General features: G+C 37.7%; 1 protein-coding gene across 2 annotated transcripts in view; it reads left to right on the forward strand.

The window, feature by feature from the left end:
• LOC122403362 overlaps nucleotides 1-18,935 on the forward strand; it is a 269,780-nt gene that overhangs the window by 204,853 nt on the left and 45,992 nt on the right. For both annotated transcript variants that reach the window (XM_043406852.1, XM_043406853.1), the window contains exon 4: nucleotides 18,223-18,364. In XM_043406852.1, the coding sequence (XP_043262787.1) occupies nucleotides 18,223-18,364 (142 nt within the window). The remainder of the gene's footprint in view (nucleotides 1-18,222; nucleotides 18,365-18,935) is intronic.

Consider the following 18,935-nt stretch of genomic DNA (forward strand, 5'->3'; position numbering starts at 1 on the left):
CTTGTTCTTCCATTTTTAAATTGGGATAAAAACGAAACTAAATAACTAATCGATACAATTTGTGGCGCTGCTTCGCTGCGGGTAGAAACTCGTGAGAATTCGTAGGAGGGCCGAAAAGGAAAGGAGGGGGCGCGTTTCGTCCGGGCCTGCCAGTGGACTCATCAAATAAGGCTTTCTAGCAGGCCCTGCCTTAGACGACTGGGATATTGGAAAGTCGTTCGAGGAGTGTATATAGCAACCGAGGGGTCGGTCGAGCGCTTGTGAGAGCGCGACCCCTCTGGTGGCGAGCATGGGAGGCGACGCCACAAATTTTTTTACTAAATTAAAGGTGTAAGTTCAGACAACAAGAAAACAATATAGGTTAGGTGTTTTTCACACGCTAACAAAACAAAAGAATATGCTAAGACCACCTATTGACAAAATCCACAATCACTTAGTTACTAACCCAGCTCACAGTATGATCACCACATTATCTATAACAGAACATTACAAAATAATAATAATACTTGTTTGCAATTTTATAACACACACATACACACACACAAAATCAGTGTATACATTTGTTTTTTATTTATTTGGATAAATTGAAAAATTATTAAAAAATTTGCGTTTATGGTTCTACATCGTAAATATTTGGTTACATATAGTCATGCATGTTATAGTACATGCATAAGTTTAATTAACTTAAATTACAAGAAATGCTCAGGATCCACATAATAACTGTTTTGCAAATGGTTTTCAATGTATACTGTGGCGGCCAAGGCACCACATACGCCTTAGCCGTTCGAAGCCGCTACAATGTATGGTTGCACACGAGACGATGGTTGCACACGAGACGATGGTTGCACACGAGACGACCAGAGCCGCGTGAGCCGAAAAGCCGTTGTCGTCGTCTCTGACCGTCTTTTGTTTTTGAAGGCCTCTTGGTACGGTGGCGATGATCGTACCAGAGAGTCGAGCGTAACCCGCACCACGAGTCACGTCGTTGTACGACAGCAACAATAAAATTGTGCGGAACGGAACAGGGCGGAGTCATTATTTTCCCGATCCCACATTGGTGACCCCGACGTGATCTCGCCGCGCAAGTAAAGTTTTTTTTAAGAAAATTTGGACATTTTTGTATACGGACAATATTAGTTAGTGTAGAGAAATAAGTGTATAGTGTTAAGGACATAAGAAAAGGACACGGTCTGACAAATAGTAAGCGCGGTGTGTGTGTGCGGTGAAACTATTTTTTTTTTGTGACCAAGACTGGTAAAATGACTGACCCTAACGTTAACGCAGGGACATCCGTGGGTGTGCCGTTGGCAGTTGATCGCGTCGCTGTACGGATACCCGAGTTTTGTCCGGGAGACCCGGAGATGTGGTTTTCAATGGTAGAGAGAAGTTTTGAGGTATCCAATGTAACGTCGGAGACCACGAAATTCGGGTACATTCTCGGCGCGTTAAGTGCGCGACACGCCGCGGAAGTAAGAGACATTATCATGAATCCCCCGGCCGCGGATCCGTACACGACGCTAAAAAATGAGTTCATTCGCCGGCTTAGTGCGTCGCAGGAACAGAAAACGCGGCGGTTATTGGAACACAAGGAAATCGGGGACAGAAAACCGTCCCAATTTCTTCGTCACCTGCGCGGATTGGCCGGTACGGCTTTTTCGGACGGTGTATTGCGGACGCTTTGGATGGGCCGACTACCTGCTAATATGCAGGTGATTTTAGCCACGCAGCGGGACACCCCGCTGGATAAGGTGGCAGAGTTGGCAGACGCTGTTGCGGATACGATGACACCGCGGGTACACGTCACGGAGGCCGCGATTACGGGCGTATCTGCATCCTGCCAAATACCCCCGCCGGGCCCGAGCATCGAGGCCATGTTAAACATTAAGATGTCACAATTGGCTCTTTCCTTGAGGCAGGAAATTTCCGCCATCCGCGAATCCTTGGTGGACCAGGGGCAATCTTCCCGTCGCAGGTCGACCCACCGAAATCATCCAAACTCGCGCTACCGCAGACGATCTCTATCGCGATCGCGAGAGCGGCCCGCGGGAGGACAAATGGACCATCAAGGGAAATGCTGGTACCATTGGCGGTTCGGTCCGGCCGCGCAGAGGTGCGTTGCACCGTGCAATTGGAACGCCACGGATCAGGGAAACGACCTGGGGAGTCGTTGATGGCGGCCAGCGACACAAATCCAGCATCACGCCGCCTCTTCATCTTAGACAACAGCTCGAAGACGGAATTTTTAGTGGATACCGGGGCCGATTTGTGCGTTTTTCCGCGCTGCCTGCTAGGCGGATTGCGAGAAAGATCGGAGTACCAGCTGGCGGCGGCGAATGGGAGTGTAATTAACACCTACGGGACAGTGTCGTTAAACCTGCACCTCGGCCTACGACGGGATTTCGTGTGGCGATTCGTGGTTGCGGATGTTACAAAACCCATAATCGGGGTAGACTTTCTCGATCACTTCGATCTTATGGTGGACATCCGCAATCGTCGCCTCGTCGATCGGACCACGTCGTTAACGGTCCGCGGAACACGAGCCGAGGATGAAACGCCGTCGGTGAAGACAGTAGCAGGGACTACCGTTTACCACCAGCTCCTGATGCAGATGCCGGAACTTACACGGCCTAGCGGCACCCCGATGAGGACTACGCACCAAACGGTGCATTACATCGAGACAACCCCTGGACCACCCGTTTCCAGCAAGCCGCGGCGGCTTGCACCGGACCGGCTCAGGGCTGCCCAGAAGGAGTTCGACGCGATGGTGAAGATGGGCATCGCTTGTCCTTCGAAGAGCGCGTGGTCAGCACCCCTTCATATGGTTCCGAAGAAGGGCGAAGAAGCTTGGAGGCCTTGCGGTGACTATAGAGCGTTAAACGCACGGACAATTCCCGACCGATACCCCGTGCGTCACATTGAGGATTTTGCGCAACAACTGAGTGGCAAAAAGGTATTTTCCACAATAGATCTCGTCCGAGCTTATAATCAGATTCCGGTTGCGTCGGAAGACGTCGGAAAAACGGCCATTACAACGCCGTTCGGGCTTTTTGAATTCCCGTACATGTCGTTCGGGTTACGAAATGCCGCGCAAACATTTCAGCGCTTTATCGACGAAATTTTACGCGGTTTCGATTTTTGTTACGCGTATATAGACGACATTTTGGTCGCCTCAGAATCCCAAGCCGATCACCTGCGCCATTTAGAATTATTATTTAAACGATTAAAAGATTATGGCATTGTTGTTAATCCGAATAAATGCACGTTCGGACAGGAAGAAGTTAAATTTCTAGGCTATCGGGTAAATGAAAGCGGCACTCAACCTTTGCCCGGCAAGGTACAAGCCATTAAGTCATTTCCCCTTCCGAAAAACGCGAAGGATTTGAGGCAGTACTTGGGAATGCTTAATTTTTACCGCCGTTTTATCCCAGATGCCGCTCGCTTTCAAGCACCCTTGAACGACCTTCTAGCCGGCAATTTAAAGGGCAAGACCCCGATAGCCTGGACTTCGGAAGCGCGTCAGGCTTTCGAAAATACCAAAAATAGTTTAGCAAACGCAACCCTGCTTTCTCATCCTGCGGTCAACGCTCCATTGTCGGTTACCTGCGATGCTTCTGATTACACCGTAGGAGCTGTTTTACATCAGTGCGTCGGCAACGAACGACAACCATTAGCATTCTTTTCTAAAAAGTTAGGATCTGCCGAAAAGAAGTATTCAGCTTACGACCGGGAACTACTTTCTATCTATTTAGCAATAAAACATTTCAAACATATGCTCGAAGGCAGACATTTCACTATTTTTACAGACCATAAACCCATAACTTTCGCTTTCAAACAGAAATTAGATAAATGCTCTCCTCGACAATTCCGATACCTAGATTACATTGCGCAATTCTCTACAGATATTCAACATATTTCCGGTAAAGACAACGTCGTTGCCGATGCACTGTCCAGAGTGGAAACGGTTAACCACTCGATTAATTTCGAAGAATTGGCAAAATCGCAAGCCCAGGATGAGGAGTTGCAGCGGTTGTTGAATAGCGAATCTAGCCTGCAATTACGCAAAGTCTCGTTGCCTGGCACGTCTTCCGAAATTTTTTGCGATATTTCGACTAAGAATGTAAGACCTTATGTCACCCCTCCTTTCCGACGTGCAGTTTTTAATATGTTACATGTATTATCACATCCAGGTATTAACGCGACGATCAAGCTCATAACGCAACGTTATGTTTGGCCGTCGATTAAAAGAGATGTTCGCACGTGGACACGTTGCTGTATACCGTGCCAAAGATCAAAAATTTCCCGTCATGTGACTGCACCATTGGCTACATTTGTTAAACCTTCTGCGCGATTCGAACACATTCATTTAGACATAGTAATTTTACCGGTGTCCGAAGGTTTCAGGTATTGTCTGACCTGTGTAGACAGATATACGCGGTGGCCGGAAGCCTTCCCCATGGTCGATCAGGAGGCCCAAACCGTAGCTCGAACCTTTTATGACGGTTGGGTAGCGCGGTTTGGTGCTCCCGTACGGATTACCACCGATCAGGGTAGGCAATTCGAATCCAAATTATTTTTTGCGCTGAACAATTTAATTGGATCCACACGCCTTCGCACAACGGCGTATCACCCAGCGGCCAATGGGATGGTAGAGCGTTTTCACCGACAGCTCAAGTCGGCTATAAGGTGCCACGGATCCGACAAGTGGACAGAAATACTTCCGACGGTTCTACTCGGTATTCGTTCCGCCTGGAAAGAAGACCTCGGCGCTACCTCAGCGGAATTAGTTTATGGCGAGCCATTAAGATTACCGGGAGAGTTCTTGTCTTCGCATTCAGCGGAAGGCACAGAAAATGCTTCCGATTTTACTAATAGACTACGCAACCATTTTTCTAAATTGAGTCCCTCTAATGCATCACGCCATTCCGTTAATCGTACATTCGTTTTCAAAGATCTTAGCAGTTCAACACATGTTTTCATCCGAACAGATTCAGCCAAAACTATTTTACAACCCGCTTATGAAGGTCCATACGCCGTAGTGCGCCGAGGCGAAAAAACATTTACAATAAACATTAGAGGTAAGGAAATAAATATATCAATTGAAAGGCTAAAGCCTGCTTATATGCTAGCAGAAAACAGACCGGATCCCGTGAGCATAGAAAATCAGCCGGTCACACAAACAAACGTACCTGACAATGCGCCGGTTATACAGCAACGTGTCACGCGTTCAGGTAGACGCGTACGTTTTCCCGAGCGATTTCAAATTACGCGGTAGTACTTAAGGCTTGCGCATTATTATAATAAGTATCATATACCATTTATTTTTATCCATCACTTTTATGTACTTTCATGTATTTTTAGGTATTACGTATTATATATTAAACTCCATGTAAATTCCTTTTTTTTTCAACTCTGTTCAAATACTGTAATGTAAATCTTAGTTAGGATAACGTATTTTATATAATAGAGTAAATGGTAGTGGTAATGTAGTCGGTCAATTTTTCGTAATTGTGCCAATTACTGGCAGGGGGGTAGTGTGGCGGCCAAGGCACCACATACGCCTTAGCCGTTCGAAGCCGCTACAATGTATGGTTGCACACGAGACGATGGTTGCACACGAGACGATGGTTGCACACGAGACGACCAGAGCCGCGTGAGCCGAAAAGCCGTTGTCGTCGTCTCTGACCGTCTTTTGTTTTTGAAGGCCTCTTGGTACGGTGGCGATGATCGTACCAGAGAGTCGAGCGTAACCCGCACCACGAGTCACGTCGTTGTACGACAGCAACAATAAAATTGTGCGGAACGGAACAGGGCGGAGTCATTATTTTCCCGATCCCACAATACATTTTGCATTCTTTGTCTAGTAGGGGCGACAGCCATACTCATATACCTTAATAATTCGTTTATTTTATTTGTTCTCCAATCCTATCGCTAGTAAAACTTTACTTGGATAACAGGTGTATTAGAAATACTTAAAATATTTATTACGAACACGTTAAAAAAATTCAAATAATACATTTAGAAGTCAATAAATATGTCAAATAAAGTCTCAATTTGTATTTCTTAACGTTTACGTTTTAAAATATTTCAATAATCGTTTAATTAATGGCCTCCCTAATGGTAATCCTCTTTTAAACGGTACACCAAAAGTAAGCGAAGAAAATGAATTCGAACCTCGATGCATGAATTGAATCGTGTTAAACACTTTTCCAGCTCCCGTGGGGCATGGAATGCGTTATTCAGTCGAGTGGTCATCGAACCACATTGGTTCGTGTGGCCAGTCTGATCGACCTGCATCGCTATCTCGAAATCGATTACATGATTAGCGCCTCGTTAAGAGCAATACTGGCAATGCTAGTCGTTAATGAGCCCGATATCGATGCCCAAACGTTCGAGTTTATTTCCTTCCTTGCGAGCACGATTCGCGCACGACCGTCCTCAAATCGCCCGCGCGAGTCGATACTTCTATTTTAATCCTAATCCTATCGAGGTGTGATTTTGGGTTACATACAGTGAGTGTAAAAAGTATTCGTACACTAGTCAATTTGAACAAAAACTTTGCAGAACTTTGTTTATTACAAAAGTATGTTAACAAAAACATACATACATATTCTTAGAAATCTCTGGAACAAATGTCATTAACAACAAATCATTTATTTATATTTATTATGAAAATATTAACAAATTTCCAGAAATTGGCGTGAAATATACGCGTAATAAGTATTCGTACATTTCTAATTTTACAACAAAAACTATAAATTTTAGTACATAAACGTAACAAAAATCAGTCTATTTGCTATTTTAGTATCTAGTGGGATTTCCTTTAGATTGTATAATCGCTTTAAGCCGCGTTAAAGGTTCTTTAAGTGATTGCAACTTTTTGCTATGGGATGATGTAAAAATGGGATACTTGAAATGTCTATACTATGTTAGAAATAAGATTTCAAACGGGCTGTCGAATTTCTGTAATGAAAACTGTATGTACAGGGTGTCCACGCTAAAGTGTGACAGTCGCGTTATATCTTGAAAACTAATAAAAATCGGGTGAATATATTAAAGCTTAATGAATTCGTCTTGAAAAGCACTATCGCATGACCCAAAAAACATATATAGTTCCATTTAAAAAACTAAACTTCACCATCATATCTTGTTGGTCGGTAACCGTAATAGTCCGATTGACGAACGATTGGCGTCGCTGCGTATGCGAACACCGCGATGCCGATTTGCGCAGAAAATTAGTCAGTCGTTAACGAGCTCGCTTGATATGTACATGTAAATTTTTCTTTTCAATACATATACCTTATCGTACACTGTATACTGAGTTATATTTTTACAACATATCTTTTAAATTAATAACATAAACAAAATTTTCGTTTACGCCAAAATAGAGATCCCATTTTATCCTGCAATTTACATATAAACAATTTCACACTTGCCACTTTCTCACACTTGAAACCTGTATACAGGGTGTCGAAGCAGTCTGGGACTAAACTTATACAGACTACGTGCTACTCAGATCAAATACATAAAAAAAGTTCATATAAACTTATGTCCGAAAATACTTTATTGAAAAGATATAAGCTTTTAAAGATATTTATGGTTTATTGTGACAGTTATAAGAAATGTTTGTCTGTGTTTAAAACATAAAGTTTCTTTTTCTTAATCCAACAAGATTTATATGCAGTATTAAAATTATCGAAGAAATACATGGGTGATAACTTATTTTTATATACAGGAATATGTAGTAACACACATATTTTCTGAAAATTCAGAATCGTTAAAAATATATCTACAATAATCCTGCTTTAAATTAAAACAAAAGTTAGTTAAATATCATTACGCAGAAGAAAGATTCTCTACTCTATGTACACTATGTCTACTTGCATAGCGAATAACTACTATTTTATGACACTTATCTCACCTTCACCAAAATTAACTAGCTAATAAAAATTTTACTGAATTAATTTCTAATAAAAATGCACACGCAAACAGTAGAATGTTTCTTCCATTAGTGGACCGCATTAAGTTTCTAATGGTTCGCAAAATGATACTTGCTTGAAAAAAATCCATAATTGGAATCTGCTACGAATAGAAATTCGTGTGAGCCGCTTTTATTAAAGACGATACGATATTAATTTTCATATGTAGAAATTACTTTAAACGTATACATATAATTTTCTTTATATACATATATTATATGATTTAAACATAAGATGCTCACTTTAAGTCTTGGGTTAAGTCTTGGGGAATTACAACAACAAAAGATTAAGAACCGCTACACTAGAATACAGCATACAGGTAACCCTCCTATAACACGGCAGATAGGTTCCTAGAAAATGGCTTGTTCTGTGAAACCGTGTTATATGAGACCTAGAGCCAGTATAAAAAGGGGGGTTACGTTTCGAAAACTTATTAAAAACAAATAGTTTTTTTTAATTCTATATAAAAATATTATTTTAATTTAACGCAACATTAATTTAATAAATTATAATTTGTATATACAGGGTGTCCCAGCTATAGTGTGACAGTCGCGATACTGCAATAACTATTGATGATACGGAAAAATTGTTTATATGAAAATTGCAGGATAAAATAGGATCTTTATTCTGGCGTAAACGGAAATTTTATTTATGTTATTAATTTCAAAGATACGATGATGAAGTTTCGTTTTTTAAATGGAACTATATATTTTTTTTGGATCATGCGATAGTGTTTTTCAAGACGAATTCATTAACCTGCGATTTATTTACACGATTTTCATTAGTTTTCAAGATATAACGCTTGGAAATTTACTGATTTTCGGCGAAGACGTCTCGGCTTGAGTGGCAAGTCATAAAAGCGGCCCTATTGTTGCGCTGTTTGACTTCGCCTGTTGAAACCGATAGCAAGGGTCTACGCTCGGAACGGCAGGCCCGAAGAGTCAGAAACATGAAAAGTATTGTCCATCACGATTTAAGTTTGTCGCATCGAGGATGGTGATGTCGCTAATAATTTGGATGATTGGAACATTCATTTAAATGTTTTAGCTGAAGGTAGGTATAAAGACATAACTTAATTTTAATTTATGAAAATATTTTAGTATACAAAAAATTCATTCCACATGTCTCCCGCTGTTTGAAATACATATTTCTATGCGTTTTATAAATTCTTTCTCCACGTTTATTAATACATCCCTTGGAATACTTTCACATGCAGTTTTAATTCTTTCTTTTAAATCTGCGGTGCTTCGTACTGGTGTTTTGTAAATTTGTTGTTTAATATAACCCCACAGAAAAAAATTCCAACGGACATTCTAATAAACGTGGAAAAGAAACTTGTAAAACGAATTGAAACATGTATTTCGAATAGCAGGAGACACGTAGAATAAATTTGTTGTATAATAAAATTCAGCTAAAACATTTAAATGAATGTTCCAATCATCCAAATTATTAGCGACATCACCATCCTCGATGCGACAAACTTAAATCGTGATGGACAATACTTTTCATGTTTCTGACTCTTCGGGCCTGCCGTTCCGAGCGTAGACCCTTGCTATCGGTTTCAACAGGCGAAGTCAAACAGCGCAACAATAGGGCCGCTTTTATGACTTGCCACTCAAGCCGAGACGTCTTCGCCGAAAATCAGTAAATTTCCAAGCGTTATATCTTGAAAACTAATGAAAATCGGGTAAATAAATCGCAGGTTAATGAATTCGTCTTGAAAAACACTATCGCATGATCCAAAAAAAATATATAGTTCCATTTAAAAAACGAAACTTCATCATCGTATCTTTGAAATTAATAACATAAATAAAATTTCCGTTTACGCCAGAATAAAGATCCTATTTTATCCTGCAATTTTCATATAAACAATTTTTCCGTATCATCAATAGTTATTGCAGTATCGCGACTGTCACACTTTAGCTGGGACACCCTGCACAGAGTGTTCGGCCACTCCTGGGAAAAATTTTAATGGAAGATTCTAGAGGTCAAAATAAGACGAAAATCAAGAATATCAATTTTTTGACTGAGGCTTCGTTAAAAAATTATTAAAAAATTAAATTAAAAAATTTCAAATCATTCTGAAAAAATTATTTTTGATTGTGGGAATCAATTACAATCATTTTTAGTGGATACACATACTCCCGAAATCCTAACCACTTTCGAAAAAAAAATTTAGGTAGGTGCTGAAATTTTTCGACGAAAAAAAAGTTTTTTAAATCGTTCTAAAAAAATTATTTCCGGTTGTAGAGGTCGATTACATTTATTTTTGGTCATTATAGATACTCCCGAAATCCTACGCACTTCCGAGAAAAAAATTCCTGACCGCAAATCTACTGTGAGTCCAGAAATGCAGCCTCTTTAAAGAAATGCGAATCTTTAAAATGTCATAACTTCTGAACGGATTGCGGAATTTTAATGTTTGAAACGGCAAACAACGCGTATTTTAGTGAAGAATATGTCGAAATTCTAAAAATATTGAAAAAGTTGTTACTTGACCCCCTAAAGTTAGAAAAACCCCATAAAAATGGTCCAATCTTCAAACAGCCATAACTCCTACAATAGTGAATATATTTCAATGAAACTTTTTTCTGAAGTAGAGCTCATGAGTACCTACAAAAAAGTATTAAACAACTTTTCTATATAATGTCAAACAAAATTACTAAAAATCAAAAACGAATTTAAAAAAAAAATCGACACGGAGTAGGTGCCTAAATTTTTCGGTGAAATTGAAAAGATTCAAATCGTTCTGAAAAATTATTTTCGGTTGCGGTGGTCAATTACAATCATTTTTGGTGAATAGACATACATACTCCCTGAACTTTAAACGTTAATAACTTTTTAACGAAGCATCCATCAACAAATTTGTATTTTTTACTTTCATCCTATTTTGGCCTCTAGAATCGCCCATTACAATTTTCCCCAGGGGTGGCCGAACACCCTGTATATTTTCATGTAAAGCCACTTTGCGTCATTATTTTAAGGTAATTTAGTTTTTAAATATGTTAAGCAAAAATCATGTTATCCAGTGCTGTAGAAGTACAATGTTGTACAAAGGTTTTCGCAATTTTCTTATCGTGTTAAAGCGAAACAGTGTTATAAGATGCCGTGTTGTAGGAGGGTTCTCGCAATTTATGAATCGTGTTATAGCGAAACCGTGTTATAGGATGCCGTGTTGTAGGAGGGCTACCTGTACTTTCGAAACGAAAAGACTCTTGTAGCATCTAGATTCTGAGTGAATAAATAATTTAACACAGTATTCTAAAGTGTATTCCAACAATTTAATTACTCGCACCATCCAATTAAGGGTGTGGATTATGCATACCACTTTGGTGCAGGTCTCGAGGAGTACGCATACAGTACACGTAGCCCTTTCGTCCTTAACGCTCTTCGATATGAACGTCAGCTATAGTCGACAGCTACAGAATGCAACTCTACAATCGAGCGTTGACTAAAAACAACAATCACTGAAAGCATATGTTCCGCTTACCATCGTCTTGTTTACCACAAAAATACAAATTTTGAATTTTTTAAATTTATTTTCAAAGTTATTTAAAAGCAAATTATACGTGTTGGCTTCCAAAAAGTTCGAGAAGCCGATTATTTATCAAATAGAAAAACATTTATTTACCAACACAACAATTTATTAACAAACTCTATAATATAACTATACAAACAAATTAACAGAAATTGTCCAATGTTCAAATTGTTCACAGTTTAGTTCAGTTCTATGTTAACGTACAGTTATATTTAGTCCTTATGTAATAATCCTTGCAATTCTCATAAATTCGTACAAAGTCTTAAAATCTTGTAAATTATTGCAAAGTTCTATAAATTCTTCGAGTCACCTGTGTTTCACGATTATATCAGTCATGGAGAAATGGCAGTATTTTGTGTCATGACGACTATCCGTCATGCGTGAAATTAGTTACCATTATCTATTTAAATTGTGATTTTAGCGAAAACTAAAATATATTTGTGACACTACTTCGCTGCGTGTAGGAGAATGGTAGGAGGGCAGAAAAGGAAAGGAGGGGGCGCGTTTCGTCCGGGCCTGCTAGTGGACTCGTCAGTAAGGCTTTCTAGCAGGCCCTGCCTTAAACGATTGGGATATTGGGAAGTCGTTCAAGGAATGTATACATATATTGTAGCAACCGTGGGGTCAGTCGAGCGCTTGTGAGAACGCGACCCCTCTGGTGGCAAGCACGGAAGGTAACGCCACAATTTGCAAAAAAAAGACAATGACAACATAGCCTCATTTGTCTTCTTGATGCACAGTTTTTCAAAAACATGGGCAACGTAAAATTGGCCCTATGAAAATTAATTTCAGCGAGCGCAGCACCAGGACCTTGTTCAAGCGCGGTATAAGCGACTAAGACCGCTATACCTGCCATTGTTTTAGAGGATATGTAATCACTGTAAGGTTAAAGACGGTTAATATTTATAATACTATTGGGAATTTAGGATCTCACTCTTTATCGATGGCACTAATTATTGGAAATATTTCTGTACCATTGCTTGACGAAGTTATTAGTCGCGATGAAAGATCCCACTGCTATCAAAGAAAAAATTTAAGAAAACTTTTATCACTTCCCAAACAAGAAAATACGTCAATAAAAATTGGATTTAATAAATGTGCTCAGTTTCATCCTGAAGAGCACGTGTTAGCAAAACCCAGTGGAACACATTTGGTGTATGCCTCACACATCAAAATGTGAAGTTAATCTTTGCTTGTGCTAAGTTACAGAAGTTAATTCCTCCAAGTTCTTGTTCATTGGACCCATGATACTTCTGAATTTCGTCTAGAATAACAAAATAAAGTCTCCGACAGCGACAAACTCATGAGGTTCTAAACTTTCTTTTGCAAAGGGTATAGCCGATTAAGGGGGTCAAATGTGCCCTTGAAATAAATTTGACATACGATGGATCCATCGATAGAGCATCAGAGAAAAACATTCTGTGCTAAATTTCAACCCTCTATCTTGTTCGGAAGGGTAATTATTGGGAAAATTCGGATTAGCGAATTTGTGCCTATTTCTCCTATTTAATCAAGTACGAAAATTATGAAAAAACTCTGGTGCATTGTGGTTATTGAGATACGTGTTAGAGAATTTTTTGCGATTTTCGATTCCAAATTCTAGGTGTGAAAAATTAAAAACGCGGAAAAATACCAATTTCGTATTGAAGTTTTCGATACACTAGATTTATATAATTACTGTATTGCATATTGTCATTGGTTATGTTCCTAAATTTTTTCAGATTTTTTGGCAGGGTGCGCCGTAGAAGTAAAAATCAAAAACCGATATTTTCGGTGTTATTCGCGTGAAAAAGCAATTTATACTTTGAATTGTTGTATTCCCTTTAATGAATAACTATATTTTATGGTTTTAAAACAATTTTATGTTGAATAGAACAGTGTATAGAATAGAAAAACAAGAATAAGTCGCGGCAATATTGGAATTATTGGGTCACGACGAGAAAAGTATAAAAATACTGATTCTTGATTAATAATAAAATTGTTTATTCTTCCTGCTGTAATAACAAAACAGATATAGTGAATTGCGATATACCCTTTCACGGCGAGGATTTTTACAATGATCATTTTCGTTGCTTGCAGCATACGTTTTTATCTACCCTCAGTGGGTGGAGGCGTCAAAGTCGAGAAGGAGAATTGGGTGTCGTTTGATTAGTCATTAATCTTCTACATTCACGTATATAAATACCGAGTGCATATTCTAAACTATCATATACATACATTTATATTTTTCATAAAAATTTAGTTGCTTACGTAGAATTAAAAAAAAATATTTGATTTTAATAAGTTTTCGGAACGTAACCCCCCTTTTTGTACTGGCTTTGAGTCTCATACAATACGGTTTCACACAACACGGCATTTTCTAGGAACCTATATACCGTGTTGTAGGAGGGTTACCTGTATGTATAATTGTTAACACGTATATATATTTGATAATAAATTTAAGGTGTTCGTAAATAGTTATTGTACTTATCTATTTACTACATAACACGAATTTTGTGGGAGCCAAGAAGCGACTTGATCTCTTTTGGATTAGATCGAGATAAACACTCGAACAGGGTAACCGTCTGAACCTTCTGTGGGTCGTGAATATTATTGTTTGTGATTGAGTTGACATTCGTGCAAGTGTTTATTCCTGTGTGGAAAATAAAATGGTGTGAACCAGCTGCTGCAATCCTTTTCTGATCTTGAATCATTCCGAGCATTGTAAAGGAAGTTTCCAGACTTCGAGTTCGGTGAATATATGTGTCATAGTTGCCGGTTAAGGTGCAGTGGGTTGCCTGATACGTCAGAATTTCTGAATATTCTTACAGTATCATTATGCCATTTGAAGTTGCAGATGATAATAATGTTGATTTCGATGATAGTATACATAAAATCGCGGTAAACTTTATCTGATTTAATAGAAAAGTATGGTCTTATAATTAAATTTATAATTAAAAATTGTAAAAATAATTAATTAATCGTTGGCGCATTTGGCTATTTGTTTTATCGAACGCTTATTAATATGATAGAATATTTATCCATCGACCCAATTTCCTATTATATCCCATCCCATTCCGATATAAGAATACTCACAATCGTGGTTTCTATTGAACAGTGCCAATTTCAATGTCTTCAGCAGTAAGTGCCATTGACCATGACTGCATTCCCAAAAAATTAACCATATTATACCCTGCAGTGATCGCAAACCCTCTAGAACAATACAGGTATAGCTACCTTGTCACTTGTATCCCGCAATAGAGCCCCAACTGTTGCAACTGAAGGGTGTTATCTCTGCTAACTACCATGCAAAGATTTTAATAAATTGGATTTAATCAGGTATCAAAATATCTAGGACGAAAGAAAATGTAGGTTTAGAACATCGCCATTATGTGCGTGAATACAATTTTTTGATTGCTTATTGCATTTGTCATGCAGACAGATACAATATGCCAACAACAGTCCATAATGTATTGTTTCATTCCGCGGACTTCATCGAGCACGCAATCCTACCCAGTAGAACAATTTGAAGATGTAGTCTAGGAAGCTTGAAACAAAGATATCTAAAAATATAGAAAACATTATTTGAGAAATTTTTCTAAAACGAAAAGAAAATATGGCAATACGAATTGCCTTTCGTGACATTTAATTTCGAAGGATAGTAAAAGAATAAACACAAGTTCAATGATGGAACAAATAGCACACAGTAGCAATCGGAGAGTCGTCTACGAACCTTTCAAAGGAATAATCTTGTTATTTTTCTGGACATTATTGTTGGGATTGTGTTTGGTTCATTCTAAACAATTCTAAAGAACTCATTATTATTTCAACACATCTATTTTTATTTTAACAATGAACGTACATAGGTATTTGTATACGTGTTCCCGCACAACGCCATTACACACTACCGGGCACTCTACTCCGGTATTCCCCCTCTTATCCCTGTTCCAGCGCTACCAACTACAATCAGTACAAAATAACTACACAATTATTCCATACTTTTACTTAAAATTTGTTATCCATGTACGGTCAGCTTTAAATGTCGGTAAATTTTTTCTTATGTTTTCCTTGTACAGTCTCCATCGACGTAGATCAACGTCATGTGCATATAATTACTCTTAATAGTCAAGCTTCCATGAATTTATTAGACGTTTATTTTGCGATACATTTTATTTTCCTTTTTTTGAGAGCCTCCACATTCAACTTGCCACATTCAAAGTCCACCACGTAACATTCTTTCAGATCTTACATGCTGTTGTAATGTTTTACAGCTTTTCTCTTGTACTTGAAAGTAATAAATTCTTCATCATGCCCACAAACAGATTCCATTTCGTAAATATCAAGAGATTCGATCTATTCTTTTCATCTTGATCTAGTCAGTCCAAATCGACACCTTAAAATTTTGTTCCAACGGACATCCCATCCAGTTCTTTTAGTATGTAGTCTCGAAAATATATCTACCAAATATTGAATTGAAATTCGGAAAACTAACGAAATTATAGCCTGCTAAAATGTACCACGTGCAGGTATAACAACTGGACGTAAAACTTTAACGTTGTTTTCTTCGAAACTACATTTTTCGTCACTGCATAGACAATAACATGAAAACTATTCAAGATATCAACATCAAAGGTTATAGCCGAATAAGGGGGTCAAATGTGCCCCCAAACCGAATTGAACGAACGATGGGTTATTCGATAGCTTATCCAAAAAAACTCTTTGTGCCAATTTTTAACTTGAAATCTCGACCGTGGGGGTAGTAATGGGGTGAAAACGAAAATTATGTTTTTGTACAATTTCTCTTGACCTATTGAGTAAAAAAATGTAAACAAATTCAGAGACATTTCGGGTACCGGGGCACATACTTTGGGAGATTTTCAGATTTTTTGATTGAAGAACCAGGTAGTGAAAAATAAAAAACAGCAAAAAATGCCGAAAAATGTCGATTACGTATTGAAGGAGGTCCGGAACTACTTTTATACTATTACAGTAAACAGATATTGCTATTACCATTATTCTCAATTTTTTTCAGATTTTTCATTTTGGTGCGCCACAGTGAAAAAAAATAAAAACCGACTTTTTCCTCATTTTCTGCGTATTAGAGTAACTTACACGTTGAATTTTTATGCATTCTTCAATATATGAGTGTTTTGTAGACTATTTAATGTTTCTACACTAAGCAGAATTGCATAACAATTGAAACAAATAAAAAACAACCAACCATTCGGCACATATATCCTAAAAAATCCGACATTGGAACTGCTGGAAGTTTTTTTACCATAGGTTCTAGTCTCTCTTCTGGACTTAGTATTTTTTTTTCTTCATTATTTTTTTTCAAATTCTAACTACAATATTTTATATTTATTTATAAATGTTCTAAAAGTATTTTACAAATATTTTAACCTGAAATATGTATAAATATAATTTTGGAACGTTTTTTTGCATCTTTATTCTTTTTTGCCTATTTTTTTGAACTAGGATAACTGCGAAATATGCAATACTTTTTCTTTTATTAACAAAAAAGCAACCGAATATATGAAAGTATTCAGTACCTTTTCGTAAAATAACTACCATTGTGCCATTTTTCGCTATTTTGAAAAAATCTTAGTTTATGCGATAACCAAACTTATCTACATTAAGAATATCTTCGGTTTTCGGATTTCGGATAACTTGTTCGCAAAATATTACTTACGCAGTCACGGGCGCTGTACGTAAAAACAGTTGTTCGTTGATCAACAAAAACTGCGTATTCAATAGATATTATGCGTTGCAAAAATTCGTAAATGTAGTTAAATATATGTATATGCTTTAATAGCCCGCAAAAAAAAATCACAAAGAATCATCTTTTTTCTTGCCTACAAAGTAGAATTAAGGCCCCTTAAGGCTTTCGTGGCCTAAGTTTATACTCGAGTTCAAGATTTCCAGATGGATGTCGCGTCTATCCGGAAACCTTGAACTTCAGTAAAAAATAGTACCTTCAACGCTTCTTATAATTGAATCAAATAAAAGTTGTATCAAATTTTCTTCTACACTATTAATAAGCGCTGAACGTTGACCTTACGAACTAAAGACAATAGAAAGTTAAGTTCTGATATTTAGAGGATTTTAACATTTACCATTTCTATTTGAATATGTGTATTAAATATGAATGTAATGACTGAATTATGAAATTTCGTATTAATATCCAATCGATTCAACTAGAATAATGTAGCTTGCCCAACTTATTCAAGCATACGATAAATGTAAAAATTTGCTATCATATTTTGAACTGTATTAGATTTACGATAAGTATTTTTCATAAAAATATTTCACTATTAAATTTATTTTCTTTTTAACTATTTATCTCTACGACCTTCCGAAATAGGCACTTAAAATGTTTTGTATTGAGTAAATTTTAAATGTCTGAAACGGATTAATTCAATTCACATTATTTCAGGTAGGAGAACTTAATTTAAAGTTCGAACAACTGGGAAATCGAACCATCTGTCTTTTGAAACAGATTGTGTTTGAACTTCGAGAATCCACTCTATCCCGTGTAATCCAACTATTTCGTTTTAATCAATTTTCTCTAGAACATATTTAAATATAAAACTTGTCCCGGAACGTGTTATAAAAGAGAGAAATATTTTCTGAAATAATTTACTGTACTCATTAAATATTCTGTTTTGCAAGATAATTATTATTTTGCCAGTGCACCAACTTCATTGGTTGTTTATTTTCTTTTTGCAGAATTTCTGAAACTCACGCCGTGCCTGCAATCGATAGGACCCATGATGGATCTCTGCAGCAAAAAGTACCAGAGAATAATCCAGAATTTCGAAAAGCAAGTTACCACGTCGAATACGAACAAAACCCTCAAATGCGTTTGCTGGTAAGTATATATCATTATCCTCCAAAGGGATTTATTTTAATTTTTTAAACGAGTCATTTCGTCGTCGAAAACACAGCCTGTATTGAGCTGCAAAAATGCATCAATGGAATCGAGTATACTTTTCCTACGCGGAGTAAATACTTCTGATATCTAGATAGACTCAAAGGAAATTAAGTATCAGTATAATTAAAGACAAACACCTTTTGATGGTGTTTATACAGTGGCTCGTGAAAGTACAGTTGCTCCTCGAAGTACGCAAGGGTTCGGGACGCTGGCGTACCGCATAACTGAAAATCCGCGTATTTCTAAGACCAATTGACACCCCTACCCCTACACTTCAAATCTCTGTTAACTGGACACCATAATACAAGGGTTACAGAAAAATCATGCGTACATTATATTATATTTTGCGTATAATATATGTGAAGTAAATTCAATGTATGTAGAATATATGATACATTTATTGCAAAGATGTACTGAAACAGCATCACAAAAGTATTCGAACAGTATTAATTATACACACCCTATTTTGTATTAACGTTGCGTTAGGCCTTCGACTTCAATTACGATT

Source organism: Colletes gigas, unplaced genomic scaffold, assembly GCF_013123115.1.
Source record: "Colletes gigas isolate AHSC1104 unplaced genomic scaffold, ASM1312311v1 Colletes_gigas_Sc00050, whole genome shotgun sequence".
Classification (NCBI taxonomy): Eukaryota; Metazoa; Arthropoda; class Insecta; order Hymenoptera; family Colletidae; genus Colletes; species Colletes gigas.